General features: G+C 44.6%; 1 protein-coding gene across 7 annotated transcripts in view; it reads right to left on the bottom strand.

The window, feature by feature from the left end:
• ALKBH3 (alkB homolog 3, alpha-ketoglutarate dependent dioxygenase) overlaps positions 1 to 15,371 on the bottom strand; it is a 72,123-nt gene extending 56,752 nt beyond the window's left edge. For 2 of the 7 annotated variants that reach the window (XM_075129534.1, XM_048854361.2), the window contains exons 1-6: positions 14,853 to 14,966; positions 12,681 to 12,808; positions 10,368 to 10,480; positions 8,857 to 8,891; positions 3,814 to 3,861; positions 734 to 837 (exon numbers count right to left, since the gene is read on the bottom strand). In XM_075129534.1, the coding sequence (XP_074985635.1) occupies positions 734 to 837; positions 3,814 to 3,861; positions 8,857 to 8,891; positions 10,368 to 10,480; positions 12,681 to 12,759 (379 nt within the window). In that variant the 5' untranslated portion in view covers positions 12,760 to 12,808; positions 14,853 to 14,966. The other 5 variants (XM_048854363.2, XM_048854362.2, XM_048854360.2 and 2 more) reach the window with 5 other exon arrangements.
• Between the last annotated feature and the right edge of the window lie 7,390 nt (positions 15,372 to 22,761).

Below are 22,761 nucleotides of genomic sequence, written 5' to 3'. Positions count from 1 at the left end.
AGCAAGCACTCAAAGAAGAAATGCAGGCTTTGAACAGGTTTGTTCAGGACCAATGGCTTGGTTGGCAGGACTAGGATAAGGGTTCTCTGGGCCTGTTCTATACCAGCTAGATAACATTATAACCTTGTGCCCAGCGCTGAGTAACAGCGGCTAAGAAATAGCACAGGTGCCTCCCAGTGCACACAACTGGAATAGCAGATATTTTACAGGCTTACTGCACACATCAGTCTAAAGTAAGGCTGTGTTCTGCAGTCTAACAAATTGCAACCAAAATGCTTTACAGAATTAAATAAAATAGAATAGAAGCAGAAAAAGAAAATGTAATCGTCAAAGACAAGGGAGAAGAGAATTATTTACAGCTGAGATTTTAAATGAGAGATGATGTGTGGAGAGAGAGAAAAAAGCAGGGACTGCAGAGGAGAAGACTAGCAACATCAGTGGTGAGAATGTTTGAAGGGACAGAGCAGAGCAGTTCTAGGAGGGTAATTTTCACTTTGATCTGGAATTAATGGGGCATCACAGAGTTGTTTGAGGATAGGATGATGCGGACATGCCTCTTTAGATATGTAAAAACTGAGCCACAGCACTCTCTACATGTGAGTCTGGAAAACTGAGACTTGGGAGGGAAGAGACAAAGGAATTCTAACAGTCAAGGTGATAGGAAATGAAAGCAAGAGTAAGGATTTTGACATAGGAGTCAAGGTAATTACATTAAGAAATACTGTACATTTACCCTGCCTGAGGTGAGTTCTCTGCCTCCAGGGGATCTCTTGGAGCAGTTGTTCAAACATCCAGTCAGCTTGTTTTGAGTCAATGAAGCCAGGAATCAAACGAACCCTAGTGGAGAAAAGTTACAGATTGAAGAGAGGAAGAAAGAAAAGTATCCTGTGCATATACCTGGGTTTTTATTAAATACTCCAATTTCAAGGGTTAATAGTGCAGATGTCAGCAGATAATGCGGGACTGCATTTAAATGCAATTATACCTCCTGTAGAAACAGGCCAAGATTTTCAAAGGTGTCTTATGATTTTGGGTGCCTCCATTTTCAGGTGACCAATAGGAGATGAGTTACAAAGGCCAGGGTTTAGAAGGTAGGTGCTCAGCCCCTTTTGAAAATCCACCCTCTCTAAGATCTCTCTGGCTGGGTACCCAGAAACAGAGGTAGCCAAAATCACTAGCCACAATTTAAAAATTCTAGCCACTATATCCTAGCACAATGCAGCACAATGTGAGATTTTATGAGTATTAACCCCAAAAGTAAACTCAACTAAAAGGACATAGACTGTTATCTGCTCATATTTTCATTATTTTAAAGCAAGTCAAATTTCATACCTAACATTTTTCAGCATCCCTTCTTTAACCATACAATGTAGCCACCATGCATTCATCTGTCAGCAGAAAATAGGGGTGAAGTTACCTGTCGGCTTTCTTATTAGGTCACAGGATATCACAGCTTTGACCAGGAAAAGGATATAAATGAATGAAAAGTAGAACTAGACAGATCATCTTAATATAAGTCAAGAAGAGAAAACAGCTGTCTTTGCTCCACCGCTGGCAGGTCAGGTTATAAATAAATATTCAGAGATCATTCAGAGATCATTTAGAGTATTACTATCCTAATGCACCTAAATCTCTGTCTAATCAGAAAAGACTAGAATCCTAACAAGAAGTTGGCAGGCAGGAGCCGGGAGGATCCCTGTGATGGCTGGGAGGGATAGCTCAGTGGTTTGAGCATTGGCCTGCTAAACCCAGGGTTGTGAGTTCAATCCTTGAGGGAGCCATTTAGGGATGTGGGGCAAAAATTGGAGATTGGCCCTGCTTTGAGCAGGGGGTTGGACCAGATGACCTCCTGAGGTCCCTTCCAAGCCTGATATTCTATGATTCTACGATGCTTCAGAAGCTAGACCTCAAGAATTAGGAAGATCTAAAGTCAGTATGTCTGCAGTTACGACCTACATTTTCAGTGATGGAATAACAAACAGATAGAATTGTGATCCTTGTTTCTTTCAGTAAATCTGAAAAGCGTAAGCCAAGAGAATTGCATCCACACACAAGCACATCTGTGATGACAACGATTCCTACTAGTCACATACAAACAAGAATGGCTAGCTAACCAAAGAAGCTCAGAGGGATTTGTTGAGTTCTTCCATGTAGAGGATCTAGAATGTCGCATCAGGACTGTTCTCATGGCTTTTGCAGGCATTTCTGGACTGGCAGCAAGCTTGGCCTATGTGATACAACAAGCCATGGAGTGCCTTGTTCTGGACTACCTAGAAGTTTTTATTGACATGATGGCTGTGTATGGAATGAGTTTCATTTCCTTAGCACAGAGTTGTGATCACAGATCACTGGAAACGTGGACGAGTGTCTTCTGCACCCATTACATCGCCTAAATGTGTGACTTCTGTTTTGGATTAGAAGAAGTGCTAAAAAGTATTTTCTCAAATAAGCACCTACTGCTACCAGATATACCAGTTACAAGTGGAACTGTTGCTGAAATATACCTACATTCCATCAGCAATAAAAAGGGGTAGTCATCTTAAAGGGTGAGAAGCCTGAAGTCCTTCTTATCGTTGGTCAACTATTAGCAGCCTGTTAAAAAGCTGGATCCTGTTGTACCAAGGCTCCGTAGGCCATTAGTAGAGCCCTACACCGATACAAAATTTGTATCTGCATCTGATATGCAATCCACAAAAATGATCAGTGGATATAAAATGGATATTCACAGATTTGCAGGGCTCTAGCCATTAGTATGACCCTCTGTTACACTGCTGTGACTCCCAGGGACACATGCAGTTACAGAGATAGGGAGGGCAGTTATAAGTATGTAAACATTTACAAAGGGATGGGGAGGCTGTACAGAGAACTTTGTAAATGTCATTTTTACAGAGATTCTCTCTTTGAGAAAGATGACTTGAGAGATTCCAAATCACTTTATTGAAATATGCTTCAACCCAGAATCCTAACACGTTCTTTTTAGCTGATACACAGAACAAAATCTCAATACCAGATTGGCTAACCCACAGGATGTTAATTGCCTAGAAATGCCCATTGTATACGCAGCAACACAGGACATTTACACATGAAACGAATAAAGAGAGAGGTTAAACCTTTCCCCGGCATCTTTCTTTAGATTAGCAATAAAGACTGCAGCCTGGGCTGTTTCCTGGGGAATAACGACCAGCTGAGGATAATACGTATCTTGGACCATAATACAATTAAATGGTCAAGAAATGCTCTGGGCCTACTCTGTTACTGCTAAATTATCCTTCCTGACTGACAGAGTGATGTGTCCCTTCTTGGTTTGTGTTTGATAATTACCAGGTCGGAGGGAAGTGCTAGTCCAGTAACAGTAAGATACTCTGCATCACCTAACATCCTGCTCCTGGTAACATCAGGGTTGTGATGATTCCAAAATGAAAAAATGAAGACTACTGCCCCAAGAGTTTATAGTGACCTACATTAGGGTATGGACTAATCAATCAAGGCCACTTTATCTATTCCTCTATACCACTGGAAGTTGAACACACTAATAACCTGCATAAATTCATTTTCACTTACACCAACAACAGATTCCTAACTTTTTCCATGCTGCTCAGAATTAACCACATCACTGCAGCCTGATGTACCAGTTAAGCCAGGGGCCAGAATCCCCCCTCCAGCACCATCTTACACATAAGGTGGCATGGGAGAAACAACATCCCTGCCAGAGCCATCCTCTGCATCACCAAAATCCCAGTGGAGTCTTCGAAAGACTGAATGCCATTACATTACTCAATAGCAACCAACATGCTTAAAAAATAATCAACTTACCGAGACACTCCTGTTGGCAACGTGCTGATCTCATGCAGGCCCTGTTCACTGAGGACATGGAAAGGAAACAGCCATCAGGTGGATGAAATACAAGAAACAGATAATACATATGGATGACTATGCATGGTCCAGTCATATGCAAACCTGGGTTAAGGAATGGGGTCTAAGGGCAGTGCAACATACTACCATGAAGGGGCAATGACGCTAGGAAGAAGGAAGCCAGAGAAGCTGGGAGTGCTATGGAAGCAACATGGTCTACCCTCACAGATCACCTCGCATTGCTTGTGGGAGCCTCCATTCTGGCCAAATACTCACTACAGAGTTTACAGGTTCCAGCGAAAAGTAGAGAGGGACGATGGAGGGGAGCTAAAGGAAAAGGGACCTCACGGCCCTGTTCTCCTTCCAAATACATAATATAAACACACACAGTCTGGCTCATGCTGAGGAGACCACAGTCAGGAACTTGAGTTAGATGGCAGCTGCCCTCATTTTATCTAGCGCAGCAAAATAAATATGCCGTGGGAAGTGCTACGTGCCACATATAAACTAGGTGACAGATTTGAAAATGACATTTTAACTGCTGCATGAGGTAAAATAGTTGTTCTGTCAGCTACCAGCTGCATTGCTGTGAAGTGCAGATATTTGTCTATAAATGGTCTGCCTGAGCTTGTCTCTCAACTACTTCCATTGTTTCCTTCACTAGCTCCAAACTTCATGCTGTCCCATGTGCCTGAACAGCCTGCTAATCACAATTACCCACCTCCTTCCTCCCTCAAAGACTTGTAGTAAATGTATGTGGAGGAAATGCTTCAGAGTACCATACATTTGATTTTGCATCCACACCCAATCCATGTATGATGTTTTGCAGTAACTTTATTAACAAACAAGACTTTGCAATTGTACATCACTTCTGTCCAAGAATCCAAAAGTGTAGATCATTAATTATGCTGTCTGTGAGGTATATATCATCATCCTCATTTTCAAAGGAGAAAATTAAGTACAGAGAGTTAAAGCGACTTGCTCTGTAGCTTTGGGCAAGTGAGTAATAGAAAAAGCAATATAATTCACCTCTCCTGATTCAGTCTTCTGCTCTATCAACTACATCACACTCTTGCTTTAGAATGTACATTCTTTGGGGCAGGAACTCTGATTTGTGCTGCACAATTATTTACTGTACAGCACTGTGCACATTTGCATGCCCACAGAGTCTAACCTATATAATGGTGAGAAAAGTGATATTTAATGAACCGTGTATTGCACATCATGATGTGTTTATGAGGACTGCCAAAGCAGTAATCCTGAAAGACCTGTGCAATACAGTACAGAGATTTAGTGAGGAAAAGGGCATTATATGAACTCTGTCCTGCTTGCCAGATTTTCATAATGGCAGCTGGGGACTCCTCCACCCAGACCCCCCTCAAACAGAAGTAGAACAATTGAAAATGGCCAGGTTTCAGAGTGGTAGCCGTATTAATCTGTATCAGCAAAAAAAAACAAGGAGTACTTGTGGCACCTTAGAGACTAACAAATTTATTTGAGCATAAGCTTTCGTGGGCTAAAACCCACTTCATCAGATGCATGCAGTGGAAAATATGGTAGGAAGACAGATACACAACATGAAAAAATGGGTGTTGCCATACACACTATAACGAGAGTGATCAATTAAGGTGAGCTATTATCAGGAGGAGAAAAAAAATCTTTTGTAGTGATAATCAGGATGGCTCATTTCCAACAGTTGACAAGAAGGTGAGAGTAACAGTGGGGGGGCGAGGGGGGAATCAGGATGGGAAATAGTTTTGCTTTGTGTAATGACCCATCCACTCCCAGTCTTTATTCAAGTCTAATTTAATGGTGTCCAGTTTGCAAATTAATTCCAATTCAGCAGTCTCTCGTTCTTTTCGTTCTAATATTGCGACCTTTAGGTCTGAAATTGAGTGACCAGAGAGATTGAAGTGTTCTCCGACTGAATGTTATAATTCTTGATATCTGATTTGTGTCCATTTATTCTTTTACGTAGAGACTGTCTGGTTTGGCCAATGTACATGGCAGAGCGGCATTGCTGACACATGATGGCATATATCACATTGGTAGATGTGCAGGTGAATGAGCCTCTGATAGTGCGGCTGATGTGATTAGCTCCTATGATGGTGTCCCCTGAATAGATATGTGGGCAGAGTTGGCAACGGGCTTTGTTGCAATAGGTTCCTGGGTTAGTGTTTTTGTTGTGTGGTATGTGGTTATTGGTGAGTATTTGCTTCAGGTTGGGGGGCTGTCTGTAAGCAAGGACTGGCCTGTCTCCCAAAATCTGAGAGAGTGAAGGATCGTCCTTCAGGATAGGTTGTAGATCCTTGATGATGCGTTGGAGAGGTTTTAGTTGGGGGCTGCAGGTGACAGCTAGTGGCATTCTGTTACTTTCTTTGTTAGGCCTGTCCTGTAGTAGATGACTTCTGGGTATTCTTCTGGCTTTGTCAATCTGTTTCTTCACTTCAGCAGGTGGGTACTGTAGTTGTAAGAACGCTTGATAGAGATCTTGTAGGTGTTTGTCTCTGTCTGAGGGGTTGGAGCAAATGTGGTTGTATCTTAGAGCTTGGCTGTAGACGATAGATCGTGTGATGTGGTCTGGATGAAAGCTGGAGGCGTGTAGGTAAGTATAGCGGTCAGTAGGCTTCCAGTATAGGGTGGTTACGCGACCGTCGCTTATTAGCACTATAGTGTTCAGGAAGTGGATCTCTTGTGTGGACTGGTCCAGGCTGAGGTTGATGCTGGAACGGAAATTGTTGAAGTCATAGTGGAATTCCTCAAGGGCTTCTTTTCCATGGGTCCAGATGATGAAGATGTCATCAATGTAGCGCAAGTAGAGTAGGGGTGTTAGGGGACGAGAGCTGAGCAAGCGTTGTTCAGCCATAAAAATGTTGGCATGCTGTGGGGCCATGCGCGTACCCATAGCAGTGCCGCTGACTTGAAGGTATGCATTGTCCCCAAATGTGAAATAGTTATGGGTGAGGACAAAGTCAAAAAAGTTCAGCCACCAGGGTTGCCGTGACATCATCGGGGATACTGTTCCTGACGGCTTATAGTCCATCTTCATGTGGAATGTTGGTGTAGAGGGCTTCTACATCCATAGTGGCCAGCATGGGGTTTTCTGGAAGATCACCAATGGATTTTAGTTTCCTCAGGAAGTCAGTGGTGCCTCGAAGATAGCTAGGAGTGCTGGTAGTGTACAGCCTGAGGAGGGAGTCTACATAGCCAAACAATCCTGCTGTCAGGCTGCCAATCCCTGAGATGATGGGGCGTCCAGGATTTCCAGGTTTATGGATCTTGGGTAGCAGACAGAATACCCCTGGTTGCGGTTCTAGGGGTGTGTCTGTGCAGATTTGTTCTTGTGCTTTTTCAGGGAGTTTCTTGAGCAGATTGTGTAGTTTCTTTTAATAACCCTCAGTGGGATCAGAGGTAATGGCTTGTAGAATGTGGTGTTAGAGAGCTGCCTAGCAGCCACTTGTTCATATTCCGACCTATTCATGATGAGGGGCCTTCAATGTATTTCTAAAAATTATGTATTTATTAAGTTCTCTGGATACAGCTGTACTTTCTTTCCTTTCTGTTATTACTCTATCACCCACTCTGAAATGGGAACTGTGAAGCTTTAATAAACAGACTGAAAGGTCAGCTACTTTCACGGCTTCTCTAAGTGCTTCTAGTGAAATGCTATTTAGTAACATCCTGGAGCAATGATTTCTCAGTGAATCAGGACAGAAAACTCTGCACGTCCCATAACAAGAGTACATTAAGTGGAATTATTCCCTCAACCACACCAGTGCTGGGCACCTTGGTACTGCACCTGGATTAATTTTCTGTAACCAATACCTATCTAGTCTAGTACATGAACAGCAGATGTAAAATTCCATAAAGGGAAATATTTACAATTTTTGAAAGAAATAATAAATGACTGGCCAAGTATCCTAAGAATTAGCTCTACAACCCAACTCTGAGGAACTGCCCATTAAGGAAACTCCTTTGACCCCAAACAAATCTCCATTCCGAAGTCTGTAATTTAATGATTGGATGACACAAGGAGACACACAAGGAATAAGCATATCCTGGGAATGAGCTCTCCATGTCACACTGGAAGATCATCAATGGCCTGAAGAACTTGATTACACAGGCCCACTATCAGTCTGATGGTGATACCTACTAACAGCTACAATTCTTCAGCACTCATGGTAAAAAGTGTTTGATCTGCCATCCCTGCTACTTGCACTAAACATGGGACAGATGTAGCCTGGAATTTTGACTGCATCTGGATCTGCCCTTACATCAAGAAGTTTAGGATTTCAAGTTGCAACTTCCAAAACAATTTATATTAGGGATCATTCCAGATAAATATGTTAACAAGGGAGAATTGACAATCACATACACAGCAACCTAACTTTGTTGGGAAGGAAAAACAGGTTTTAAATCTAGGGACCATCTTCATCACCATTAACATACTGACCAAAGTATTAAAAATATACCTAACAGTTTACTTGATTCTGCTCCTGTTCTCAGTTGAAAAGCAAAGATATTCTTCAGTATGGAGATGCCCCCAAACACACGCTAGTTTTGGATTACAAATCTCCAAATATACCCAACCTAACACCTTATCCCCATGTTACAAACCTGAAGCACAGAAACAACATTGTCATGGCAAAAGAATAAAGAGGATGGGAGAAAGCTGTGTGCGTTGATCCTACCTCCTTTGCACAGATCCAAAACCAAAATTATGTATAACTGACCAATTATGTTACAAAGCCCCACTGTTCTTTCCTACTGGTTTGTACAAACCCAACAAAACAATTAAAACAAATGAAAAAAGATTTGGACTTTACTGAATATAAAATCTGTTTGGGATCAAAGAGTTGAGTCTGGACATCATATTTTGTACTGAAAATTCTTTCCACAGATATAGCAATTAGAAATGCAGAAGACCCATCTAGTCCATCCCACCATGGGCTGGGGGAGGAGAAAGTAACACAATGAGGGTAGCGAAGCCAGTATTATACTCACTCTATCACTCTTGGCTCTGGAGCTTTGCGTTCCACCTGACAGGCATCAAGAAAACCACATAAGTATGTACACCAATGGGCTGACATGCCTCAGCTATACAGGGCTGAACTCCTAGCCCTGTGGTGATTGTGTAGATATCAAAACCTTCACAGGGGCTTTGATCCTAGTCCAGCTCCCACCTCCAATTTGGGATTTCAACACCTGCCTGCCCCTCAGTTCTGAAATGCTAATCAACACACAGATATATTCTCTGGCAGTTTTGAAATGGTGACAGTATCACTCTGAAACACCCACCAGCAGCTAGTACTTCTTTGGAGTCACCTGCTAATTACAGCAAGTAGGGCTAGCTAGAGGAGAACTGGTTTGCTCAGATAGCTGCTGGTCACCCACTGAGACTGGAGAATCACTTTCCCTGCCTTCACAGATTAAAAATCAGAAGCGACTCCCTGGAGGGAGGGGCTCAGCAATTCTCCAGTTTCAGACAAGCAGCAAAAAAATATAGAGAGACTGGGCAGCAAGAGTTACTCGTCTAAAATCCCCTGCATAGCTTGGGATGGTTGTCTCCTGTGAAAGCCAGAAGTGGTTTAATCTTTACCATTGCAACAGAAAGGAAGGGGAGGGGGAACAGGCGCTAACTTTTGTTTTTGCTGGTGGAGGCGTTCCGTCTTCCGTTTCACTGTGAGCCACATACATGCTACTGCCACCTATTGGTGGCTCCTGGGTACTGAGCACCCCCCTATTTTTTTTGGATGGGTGCTTAATCCCCAGAGCACCCATGTAGTCGACACCTACGTAGTAGGGCTTAGGTCTAGAATGGAAGTCATCAGCAACCATGCTGTCCTGATAATCATTTCATTGTCTCAGTGAGACCAGCTTCTCTCCTTCAAGTAAATGTCGCTCTTGGAGGGCCCATTCAGCTAAACCGTTTTCAGTTTGCCTCATCATAGTAAACCTCCTTCCATGTGAGGAAAGCAGGATGTAGTCCCATTCAGAGAGCATGTTGGCACAGTTACAAGAAAAAAAGTGAGGCACTGCCTTTTCAGTCTTACAGGGCTAAGCAACCAAACTCACTTCCCATTGGGGTGAACACATTACCCTGTAATCCCCTGGTATACCAAGGGGTAATGGTTGAAACTTGGATCGGACTCTCCTCTGCCCATCAGAAATCAGGGGTTGACTATGCTGCCAACATAGCATTCCCAGCAGGAGCAACAGGCAGAGCTAATTTTTCTGGCTTTAGACCAGAGTATTTTATTTGCTTCTGCTGAACAAAGTGGCACTGATTGGTAGAATAAAAATCAAAATATTTTGGGCCAGTTAAGATGGTCCTAGCTTTCTGTAAGCACACATGCAATGTGTTTGTAAAGTGTGTGTTCTAGAGGCCCCAAAAGCTTGGACTGAGATATTAGTATTCTTGAACTACACCTCATAAGACCAACTAATTTTAAAAATAAGCTGTTCTTCCATTTAACAAAGAGATGAGATGACAGGACACCCATCTACATTTTTACCTCTGCTGGTTCTTTAAACACAAATTGTCTTTTGGGTGGAAGCTGTTCTCTTCTCATCCAGGTCTGATCAGTGCCCACTGACACAAGGTTCCTCGCCGCAGAAGCCCCAGGAGCTAAGGCAAAGAAAAGATCAGGCTCAAGCAAACTAGTGGGATCAGTGAAATGAACATCTCACTATGTGGCAAACCCAATATTCTTGTAAGAGACAACTAACGGAATCACTGTTCAGTTTTCAAGGTTTCCCCCCTTACGCCAAAGTTTTAAAAAAGAGCAAGGGAAGAGTCAGACATGTCTTTAATAATCGTTAAAAGCACCTAAAATCTAGGACAGGAGCATTTTTAACTAATTTATAAACTGAAGTAAATAAAAATTGTTTCAACCCAATTGACAAAAGTGAGTCATTTAAAATCATAGTGGCCATTGTTTGTGTTAGACTATGGTGAGGTAGAAGAGGCTTTCCATCAAAGAGCTCACCCCCCTATGGTGCTGAAAATATGAGTGGTGTGACTTCAGGGAATATTATGATTCTACTCAAAAGATATTTAGGAAATGTGTTTATTACATACCCCAAAAAATCTACACACCAGGGGGCTGAATTAAGGGGATACAGGCAACTTTAATTCCAGCATTTCCTATCTTCTGAGCACTTCAGTTTGCAATGCTCTTAACAGTTTTGTAAGTGTAATTTTCTAAGATAAAAAAACAAACCAAAAAAAGATAATTCCATCACAGTCTGGAAGTATAATGTAGTAAAATCTCATTCTATGGACAAGTTAGTGACAGCAAAGTAAGGTGTCATTTTAATTCTGTAGATTTTTACCTCTCAAATGACACTTCCCTTACCTTTCTGTCATTAACTGGCCCACAGAATTACACATGCTCTCACACTTCATGTAGAAAGATACTGAGCGCCCCCACTCTGGTACTAGTCATCAGCAAGACTGGAACCCAGATACCCAGCACAGACCACTACAATTTGTGCTACAGGAGAAACTGGTAACAAGCTGTGATCCTCAGTATGAATCAACCACGAGTGGAAGACAATATACATTGAGGTGACTTACATAATTAGTTTTTTGCAAGCATAGGAATACTGGGAATCAGGCATCCTGGATTCTATTTCTGGCTCTGGAGGGGAGTATGGACAACAATTATGGAGAGCACAGCTAAACACAGATTTGGCACATCATTCTAAAAGGCAAAGTGGCTGTGAAGTAGACTTGGGTCTACCATTTTGGAGACCTGAATTCTACTCCCAGCTTTGAAGTGCCCTTGTGCAACCTCTCAGTCATCCCATCTTGAATCTGGGGAATTAGATTTGTCTGCTTGCTAAGACAGCGATACAAGGACTTTCTTGATAATAACGAGTGTGAGGAGCACGGAATTATTAACACTAGTCAATGGAAGGTCTCCTCTTGCACACCTTCCCCTAGGCCAAACGGCATTTTGTTGCTGCTGCAGCATTGTCCACCAAGGCAGGATCTCTAGCTCTATGCTTAGTATCCACAAAGCTCAGTGGAGGTAGGGAGCAGCCTCAATGCAGACAGAATGTACAGACATTTTAAAAGAAAGACTATAACAAGTCCTACATGTGAAAATGTGAGACTTTCCCTTGCTTCTAAGTCTGCAAATCTCAGTACATATCTACAGGGGTAGCAAACAGACCTCTCTCTCACCCCAGGACTATTACCTTACCAAATTTCAAGTTCTTATTAAAAGCATGAAAATACTAGAGCGCCTCAAATAAATTGCTGGGAAAAAAAATTAACACTGGCAAAACTACCCTACCTGTTTTCCCTAACTTCTTTCTCAGAATGGATGAACCATTGTTCTGAAATTTAAAGACAGATAAGTAAATAAATAAAATCGGCAAGAGGCAGAGGGCAAGCAAGGAAAGTTTCAGTCTTAGTGTTACAAGGTGGCAAAGTTATGTACTAGAAAAAATACGGACTTCTAATGCAAAGCATTACACAAACCAACTACAGGTGTTCCTATCAGCTCTCCCTAGAATACTAAATGTCTGGGTCACAGATGAGCAGTAAGTCTTTATATAATTCATTTCCTCAAAGCAGCTCAACTCAGCTAAACTATAGTATCAATTCTCATGGAAATTATAGCTCTCTCCGATATTCCAGCTGGGCTATTTGAATCAAATGATGCGTCCAGGATCACACAAGAAATCAAATTCATTCAGGATTAGAATACCTCTATAAAATATTAGGAAAAACTTAAATAATTAAAATTATTTTAAAAAAAGACAGGAGAAAAAATATTAACATAACCGGGAACACAAAGAAACACAAAATATCTTGCCTGCATGTGAGGCTGCTCTGCTCTTAACAGGTCCAGCCCAGCCACCCTGTACTCTGGCTCTCTGTCTTTTATCTTCCATGCTTTTTCACAGCATCTTTCAGCACCTTAGACTGTGTTTCACCTCTCCCCTGTGTTTCAAACATAAGAAACAAGTTGGTTAGGCATTTTAGAGCCAAGTATTAAAATATCAACTGAGTTTAGGGAAACACTTTTCTAGTGAGCTGGTGCATTACACGTTATGGACTTCGTCACTTGCCTTATCCCCACAGGTTAATTTGTTCCAAGGCTTGCCATGGCTGAGCCCCCACACCTCTAAGCTTGACAGTTCATAGCCCCAGCAACCTCTGGGCTTGCTGCATCAGTTATGAATGTAAAAAAATTGCTTGAACCCTAGCACCTAATTTTCTTGAGCCCTGGTACCTCTTTCATTACAAATTAAGCACAGCTTACCTCCCAACAAAACCTGCACAGGCAGACCTCAGTAATTCTGATTTCCTAAAATGTCCCTTTCCTCACTCTTTACTCATTTTCTTACACTCTTCCCTAGCCCTGCTTTCTAATCCATAAACTCTACAGGGAGATGACCTATACATCCCCACAATGGGGGAAGAAGGGGATTTTATATCTGAGTAGCGTACTATGCATGTCCAGACATTCCACACCTTTTCTAGACAGAAAGCAAGACAGGCATCTGTTTCAAATATGTGGCCATGAAAGCCTTCCTTTAGGTTAGTACATTTCGCAAACTGGCTAGCTGTGTCAGAATATCCTATAAACAGAATTTATGCAGCCCTTACAGATGTTACTTAGCACCGCCAGTCTAATGACATCTATGTTGCCATAGTAACTAGAGTACCTCCTCAGAGAGGAAAAAGAAATATGAGGAGGGAGTGAATACACAATGCTAAATAAAACCAACAAATGGCTGGGCAATAGGCCGTGCCTATGTTTAACTACACAGTAAGTTTTACTTAACTTACCCTAGTTTTACTATGCAGCACCCAGAGCACCAGAGAGGCTAAGTGGGCCCATCTGTGCATGCGTAGGAGAGCGTTTGCTTTCATGTGCATGGAGGCGGAAAGTGAGTGTGTCTGTGCACGCCCAGGTGCAAGGGAGTGGTGGTTGGTGGAGAGGAGTGTTGGAAGGGAGAAGTAGTTGTGTGCCTATTGGAGGCAAAGGGGAGGTTATGTATGTGTCTATGCATGAGGGGGTAGAGGAGAGGGAATAAGTACTGGTGGAAGTGTGAGAGCATACATGGGCAGTGGTGTTAGAAGAATTTGTATAGTGGGGGTGCTGAAAGCCATTAAAAAAACCTGTAAACCCAGTATATGATGGAAACCACTTCAAGCTAGGAGGTGCTCCCACACCCCCAGTTCCAGCACCCGTGTGTGTGTGGGGGGCGGGGATGAGAAGAAAGGAAATGAAGGGAATTGTGTGTACAGGTGAGGAGGAAAATGGGGCAGGAGTGTGAAAGGAGGTGTGTGGGGGTTGCAGAAAAGTGCATGCGGCGGTGGGAAGGGGTGCAGAGGAGAGTGGGCATGGGGTGGCAGGGGTGTGTGCGCAGCAGAATTTGTGCATGGGGCAGGGTGCAGCAGAGGAAGGGGTGCGTGGGGTGCAGCAGAGGAGGGGGTGCATGGGGTGGTGGTGAGGGGTGCAGCGGAGAAGGGTGTGCATGGGGGCAGAGGATGGTGGTGCAGGAGAGAAGGCTGTGCGTGGGAGTGTGGGCAGCAGACGGTGGTGGTGAGGGGTGCAGGGGGAGGGGTACGTGGGGGGTGCACCCGAGGAGGTAGTGAGGAGGGGGTGCGTGGGGCGGCGCAGGGGGTGCAGCAGAGGGGTGCGTGGGATGGCGGTGCAGAGGAGCGGGTGCGCGGGGCAGCCTGGGGGGTGCAGCGCAAGGGGATGAATGGCGGGGCGGCGGGGGTGGTTACAGATCTGTCATCACGAGTTTTGGGAGCGCAGCGCTGGATGAACGCGGCGTGACACTGAAGTAGCGAGGCCCGCCAAGCCGGGCCCCAGCTCCACCCGCCTTTGCTCCCTTCAGGGTTTTGCGGTTTCCCGCAGGGAGATGCCCCCAGTCCGCGCCCACCGAGGGGCGGCATCTGTCCCCCCGACCCCCACTGGGGACAGCGCCCGCGGCCGGCTGGGCGCGGGGTTAGCGCGGCGGCGCCTCACCCTGCCCAGCTCCGCGGCGATCCCAGCGCAGCGCCAGGGCCTGCCCCAGCCCCGCTCCGCCCGGAAGCTGCTGCCGCCGCCGCTTCCCCGCGCACCGCTTCCGCCCTGCCCAGGGCCCGACCTTAACCGGCGGCGGCTCGGCCCCGCCCAGGGCCGGGACTGAGGCGTCTCTCGAGTGGCCAGCCGGGGCCAGTCAGGCGCCCTGAGCCGCTGCCGGGACCTCAGAGGCAGCTCTTCCCGGCGCCCACACCCCTGCAGCCCGTAGGGGCTCCACGCCCTCCCGCCCCCTCTTTCAATGAAGCCGCTTCTCCCGTCACACCCCGCTGGCGCTGCGGGAGGCTAGAGGCGGGCTGCGGCCGCGGGCGGTACCTGGCAGCAGTGCCCGGTTGCAAGCCGGGTTCCCAGTGCTCTTTGCTGGGGTAAACCACCCACAATTCTCCCCTAAAACCCCCCGTAGAGCGGAAACGAGACGTTCGTTTCCCCAGCCGCAGAACGGCGTGTTTTAGTGTCCTACAGCAGAAGCCCCTGTAGCCACGTTCCCAGTACCCAGCCCCCACCCACCGGGCTGACAGGGGCCTCTCTCAGGCAGCTGGTGGTTCAATTCATCAGGATAAGGGAGGCTCGGATAAATAGGGTTCTGCTGTAGAGATTTTTATTTTTTCACAAAATGTAAAGATGCCCCGTAAAAATTCACAGCCATGCTTTTCAGTCGCAAACGCATTTCTATGATCCCTAGTTATAACTAGGACCCTATCCAATTCACAGCTATGAAACACACATCACAAATAGTGAAAGCTGGTCTTTTGGGTGCTTTTATATTATACTTCACAGAGGGAGACCAGAATTTCTCAAATCAGGGGTCCTGACCCAAAAGGGTTCATGGTATTGCCACCCTTACTTCTGCACTACCTGCAGAGCTGGACACCCAGCTCTGAAGGTAACGCCCTTCCAGCAGCAGCACAGAAGTAAGGGTGGCAATACCATACTATGCCATCCTTAGTTCTGGGGGGCTGCTGAGGGCAGCAGGGCCCCCGCACCAGCACAGAAGTAAGGGTTGTATTACTGCAAGCTGCCCCCAACCCCTTCATGGGTCAGGACCCCTAACATCACAACACCATGAAATTTAATATTTAAATAGCTGAAATAATGAAATTTACAATTTAAAAAATCCTATGTTCATGAAATTGACCAAAATGGACCATGAATTGGGTAGGGTCCTAATTATAACTCATTCATTCCACCCCAGTAACCATGATCAACTAGATAGCCCCTGCTATCCCAGCCACATCCATTTCCATAGCCCAGCAACAGAAAAGGAGAGGTGGAATGGACTTCAAGAGGGCCTGAAACTCATCACCCTCAGACTCAGCCACAATTATTATGCTAAAAAACACTTATCCGCTGGGGTTGGGATGCTGAAGAAAGAATAGGGTACCCTAAGCCCTGTAGCTGTGGCTGCAGCCTCAATGGTATAGAGCACAGGTTCCCATCGATCAGGTGCCCTACCCCCAACTCCTACTGAACTGGTGGTGTAGGCCCCTAAGTCCTAGCAGCTAATTATCACCTGATCTATGCTAGAGGCTCACCACCTCAGGCCAGGGCAGCTCTTGTTGTTTGTACAGCAGTAACCATGCTGCTGGCTACTAAATGCCAATGATTATTTCCAGAAGGCAGTAAGCATGGAGGATTGGGGCCTCAGTACCCCATTTCAAAAGTCCAGAGCTAGAAGTAGTTTCAGTGCTGCTCATGTATTTCCTTTCCCCGTGCTGCCTCAACTAGATAAGCTATTTATGTTCTCCACAGAGGGTTACAGTTGGGGGGTACTGCAGCCAGTTTTAAGTTTAGACTAACAATAGCCTTGAAGACATTATTAGCCTCTGTCTCTTTATCCTCCTTTTACAAAGAGGGAAATGATCCTGACGCATTAGTCATTTGTAAAATGCTTTGAAGATGAGAAAGGGCTGAGTAATGATTCTTCGCTATGCCACATGCATGACTATATGCCTACAGAGATAGCACTGACCGCTCACGAATCCCAGAAAGGATGAAAATTGGCCTGCAGAAAAATTAAATGGTTAGAACAAAGGAATGTGTTTCATGTTGACAGTGGTAATGCTAGTTACAGAACCACAGCTCTATTTATATTTTAGCGGAAGGATGGCTCCCCATTCTACCTAGCACAATGGATTTGGAGAAAAATTCATTCTGATGCAACATTTTGCTGATACTAAAAATATGGTTACACACCTGGTCCACAACTTGTTCAAAAAGAGGTATTGTACATGTCCATTCTACTTTAGGTGTCCCTGCGCAAGAACTGGATAACTTTTTCCCACTGTGGTACCTGTCGGGACAACACATGCACCCTCTACCCACTTGTGTTGCTTGTCTAGAAAATAATGGGATAGAGCTGCCTTGAGCCATCTCAGTTCCTTCTCATAGCAGAAGCCAATGTACCTAGCAACTATGATGCAAATGAAACAAATAGCAGCAAGGTATACCCTGAATGAACTGACAGGACAGTTTTCAGATGAAGGTAGTCCAAGATGAAATGAATAGCAGCCATGGAAGGAATTCCTCTATCAGGACCAAAATGAAAACCTTTTCCATTTCATAAGGTCTGTATATCTTGTAGAAGACTTTCTGGTATTCAGAGGAACACTCTGAACTGTGGCAGAACAGGCAGACTCTTGACAATCTAACCACTTAGCATCTAGGCAGTTTGATGCAGACTGACAGGGCTGGGATGCAGTCTGGCCATGACCTTGTGAGACTACATTCAGATTCAAAGGGAGGGGAATTGGATCTCAGAAGTTCAACAGACTGAAAAACTAATGTTGACAAGGCCAGGTTGGTGCTATTAGGATTAGACTGGCATGGTCCTGTCTGATGTTGGCTAATACTCTGGGCACTAAACAGGATTGGGGAAAGCATAAAGAAGCTTGCCCTTTCATAACATCAGAAAGGCACCCATTATTGACCCAGGGCTGGGGTCTCCTGTCAAACAGAATCTGTTCTAGCAGGTGGCGAACAGGTCCAACTCTGGTACATTCCATGTATAAAAAAATGGACTTTATGATGCCGGATCTGAGAGAGACTTGTGGTCTCTGATGAATGACCTACTGAGTCTGTCTGCTGGTGAATTCTGAAATCCCAGGAGATTACATGCTTTCAGCAATATCCTGTTCTTCATGCAAAAATTCCAAAGGCCCAATGCATTTTGGCAAAGGGGGTTAGATTTGGCCCTCCCTGTTCATTGAGGTCAAAAATCACCACAGTGTTGTCTGTGAGAATCTGCACGGAGCAGCTGGCTATGTGAAGAAGAAATACTCAACAGGCCAGGCATATAGTCCAAAGCTCCCAGATCCTGATGTGACTGGTGAGATCCTGATGTGACCATAGACCCTGAGTTCTTAAATTTCACAGAGGTGCCCCCCAGCGATGTAGCATCTGTGACTAGAGCCCCTGAAGGGAAAAGTCAGAGCAAAGGGAACTCCACGGCATATTTTGGCCAAGTCCATCCACCAGTTCAGGGAGGACAGGAGAGTTGAATGTACATGAGTGAGCATATCCAGCGGATTTCAGGAGGGACTGTTAACTGACTTCAACCACTACTACGTGATCAAGCTGAAGTCACATATGCACAATCTGCATACTGAGTCATGTATGTGGTAAGCTGACATGTCCTAGTAGTCTCAGGCAGTTCCTCATCACTGTGGGGATGCAGTGGCTCTTGGGAGAGGCCAAGTGTCTAGTCAGAGCCAGAGAGACACCCTGAGTCAGCCCCCCTCATGAAAAATTGATTTGTCTTTGAAGGCCCAAGGACTGGAAGAGAGACTGATCCTGCTGTCCGGACTGTCCATGGAGCAACCAGTCATCCAGGAATAGATACACTGGGCTGCCCATCTTTCAAAAATGTGCTGCCATCACTGTTGTGCATTTTTTGAGAACTCGGGAGGCAGAAGACAGGCCAAGCAGAAGGTCCATGAACTGATGAATCTCTTCTATTACAAATCTTAAGAACTTCTTGTGACTCTGGCGTATAGCCACATGGAAGCATGCATCCCTTGAGACGAGGGCACCAAACCGGTCATTAGGAGACAGGTCTGAATAGTCGAGGATAGAGTAACCATACCTTTTCTTCTTCTTTTTTCTTTTTTTAAATTGGTTGAGATTTTGCAGGTCCAGAATGGATTTGAGACATCCATTGGCCTTTGGTATGATAAAATATTGGGAATAAAATCCCTCCCCTGAAGGCAAGGGGGAACTTCCTGCATGGCCCATAACTGCAACAGAGACTGTACTATTTTAATCAGTATGGGCTTGTGGGACTGGTCACTGGAAAGGGACAGGGAATGGCAGGCATCTATGTGAACTGTAGAGTATATCCCAGTTCCACTGTGTTGGGAACCCACTGGTCTGATGTGATCCAACCCTTAGGAAGTGGAACAGCCTGCTGCCAAAGGGAGGGGAAATCTCCATGAGAGGTTCACTGTCCTCAACCAAGAACTCAAACAGACTGCTTTGTGGTGGAAGAATGTCTAGTGGTAGCAGATGGAGAAACATGGGGAAGCAGTCCCTTTTTCTGAGACCTCTGAAATCTCTTGGAGTAATTAGGTTGCCATAGTGGATAAAAGGGATCTCTTTACTGGACAGGAGGACGAAAATGCTTCCTCTTCCTCTACAGCAGGGGTATAAATCCCTGAAGTCTTCAGAGTTGTCCTGGAATCTTTTAAGAGCCTTGTCAGTTTTGCCAGAAAAACTTGGGCCTTCACCAGCAAATCTTCTATCATCTGCAGCACTTCAAGCAGAATTCCTGATCCCTGGAGTCATGAAACACAATGCATAGTAATGGTCATGGCCATGACTCAGGCTGTTGAGTCTGCATTGTCTAGTGCCGCCTGTAAAGAAGAGTGGAGAACTGGACAATGCTCATTAATAAAAGCCTTAAACTCCTCTTTTGTCTCCTCTGGTAATTTGTCCTGAAATTTAGACATTGCATCCAAATGTGAAGAGTCATACCTGGCCAGTAACACCTAGTGATTTGCAATTCTAAATTGTAAGCCAGATGAGGAGTAAACTTTTCTTCTAAATAAATCAAGTGTTTTAGCTTCTCTCTCCTTGGGAATGGATTTGTTCATTAGTGTCTTGAATTTTCATTCACAGCCACCATCATCGAGCACCTCGGGTGGGATGTGAATAAAGTTATTCACGTCCTTGATACCTCTTTTCAGGGCACTTATCTGTGGGCACAAAGTCATCTCATTAATAGACAGAGCCATTCTAGCTGGACCAAAAGAATGCAAGATGTCCACAAGCCAAAGAGGATTATCTTGCACTAATGCAATCTGGATCCTCGGAGTTAGCCAACCTCTTCATGAGCTCCTGGTATTCCTTGTAATCATCAGTGATTGGAGTAGATGACCTAGATACAGTAGCTTCATCTGTGGAGGATGAGGTGGTACTCACTGGAGGCACGAAAATGTCTGTCTGGTCCAGTGGATTAAGAGCTCAGAAGGGAAAAAAACTGGAGCTGGAGTTAAAACCTCTTTCACCTGATGGGTAGCAATTTCAGCACAGAGGATGGTTCTGGCCAGAGAGCGGCACCCAGGTGGAGATCATGTGCCAGCATCCATGAGGACAGGACAGTCCATAGGTGAAGAGCACCTGGATGGTGATCTTGTGCCAGCATCAGCACCAAAGATGGTGTAGACTGAGAATAGCACCTCAACCATCTTGGAGTTTGGTGCTGAGGAAAAATTGCCCTCGAATCTGGGGGAACTCAGAAGGGTAAGTGCTGCATCTGGTATAGGATTGTGGCCCAACCCCACAATAGTGTTTCTCTCAATCTGTGTGTGTCTCAGTGCCAAGAGCGCGAGCTGTGCATTGAAGATAGAGGAGATATATGGATGGGTTGTAGAAAAGAATTTTGATCTGTAGGAACTCTTTCAGAATCAGATTAACCGTCCACTTTAAGGTACCAGGGCAATGTAGTACTAAAGGAATAGGTGAACAGGGTCATTGCCAGTGAGATGAGAGTGGTACCAACAAACATTCAAAGGTACCAGGTGTTTAGCTTGGTGGACATCAACACCACAAGTTGATGGAACTGACATGGTGAATTTCTAGACACTAAATTTGGTTAAAATTCATAAATCACAGTACAAGATCTAAGACTTTCCATATCCAAGTCCATGCCTGTTAATATGTAGGCTATATAGACCTTCTATATAAAATTAATGGTTATTACACTAATGGCTGTCCTGCATAGGTATATTGAATAACCCAGAAAATTACAAAGTAGGAATCAAATACTCAATACTGCAGGTAACTCCTTCAGTTAATTTCTCTCTCTCTCAACTCTCCTCCCCCATCCCCCGCACAATAAACTAACATCTGTGAAGTTGTAGACAGACAACTTAGATACAGATGTGTGCCTCTATAAAACAATTGGGTATATTTGGTTTCAAGTAAGTCAGTGGACTCAAAGATTTAAGCAATCCTGAGAAGAGGTTACTTGTCAGCAAGTTGCTCAGGAAGGTAACAAGGTTTCTAGTTACTGAGGTCTTCAGGGAAAGGTTTATGAAAAACAACTTTTCATCATAGGCAGAATACAAGCAATACGACCAGGATACATTTTATGTTTAATCCATTTTACTGGCAGTGTCTGTCTATACTTAGCATATGCAGTGTTGTTGTAGCTGTTTCTCAGACCTGAAAAAGTGCCCAGTGTAAGCTCAAAAGTTTGTGTGTCACACCAACAGAAGCTGGTCCAATAAAGGATATTACCTCACCCACCTTGTCTCTCTATAATTAGAGTGTCTTTTCACCTCAGCTGGGAAGTTGCTTATCCCGGATGATTCCCAACTGATGGGATAGCCTGGATAATGGGTGTCCAGCAGAATCCTCAGGTTTCTTCTACCTTAAATCTGTTTAAGTACATCTCCTGCAGGCAGTAGCTTCCTTCAGGTTCCATCTGACTGGTCTCATGTCAAGAAAATCTGGTTTTTGGCCCTTCAGAACCATATTCTTCAAATACTCACTTGTTCAGGAGGATTTTTCTCTAAGATAGTTACCATAGTCTATAGGTTAGTTAAGATTAAAAAGGATGAAAGTTGTTAGGTATACTGCAGTAGAAGAACTTTTAAAAGGCTCCATTCTCTGTGCCCTGTTCTCGGTAAGTCAGAGATACAGTAGTGTGCTCTATACCAGTGGCTCTCAACCTTTCCAGACAACTGTACCCCTTTCAGGAGTCTGATTTGTCTTGTGTACTCCAAGCTTCACCTCACTTAACTACTTGCTTACCAAATCAGACAATAAAATAGTGACAGCACACTATTACTGAAAAATTGCTTACTTTCTCATTTTTACCATAGAACTATAAAATCAATTGGAATATAAATATTGTACTTACATTTCAGTGTCTAGTATATACAGCGGACATAGGCTGTATAAAATTTTAGTTTAAACTGACTTCACTAGTGCTTTTTATGTACCTGTTGTAAAACTAGGCCAATATCTTGAGGAGTTGATGTACCCCCTGGAAGACCTCTGCATACCCCTAAAGGTATGCGTACCCCTGATTGAAAACCATTGCTCTATACCAGAGATGGATAAACTATGGCCTGCAGGCCACATCTGGCCTGTGGGACTATCCTGTCCTGGCCGGGGAGGCTAGCCCCCAGCCCCTCCCCTACAGCCTCAGCTCGCCACGCTGCCAGCACTCTAGGTGGTGGGGCTGTGAACTCCCGCTGGGCAGCGTGGTGGCATGGCTGGCTCTGGCCAGGCAGCTGCCAGACATGCTGCTCTGAGCAGCATGGTAAGAGGGCTGGGAGGTTGGATAAGGAGCAGGGGATTCCATTGGGCAGTCAGGGGACGGGGCGGTTGGATAGGATGGAGGTTCTGTGGG

This window comes from Caretta caretta, chromosome 6, assembly GCF_965140235.1.
Source record: "Caretta caretta isolate rCarCar2 chromosome 6, rCarCar1.hap1, whole genome shotgun sequence".
Taxonomy (NCBI): Eukaryota; Metazoa; Chordata; order Testudines; family Cheloniidae; genus Caretta; species Caretta caretta.
Note: the sequence above shows the minus strand (reverse complement) of the source record. Positions and strands in the feature narration are given on the sequence as shown.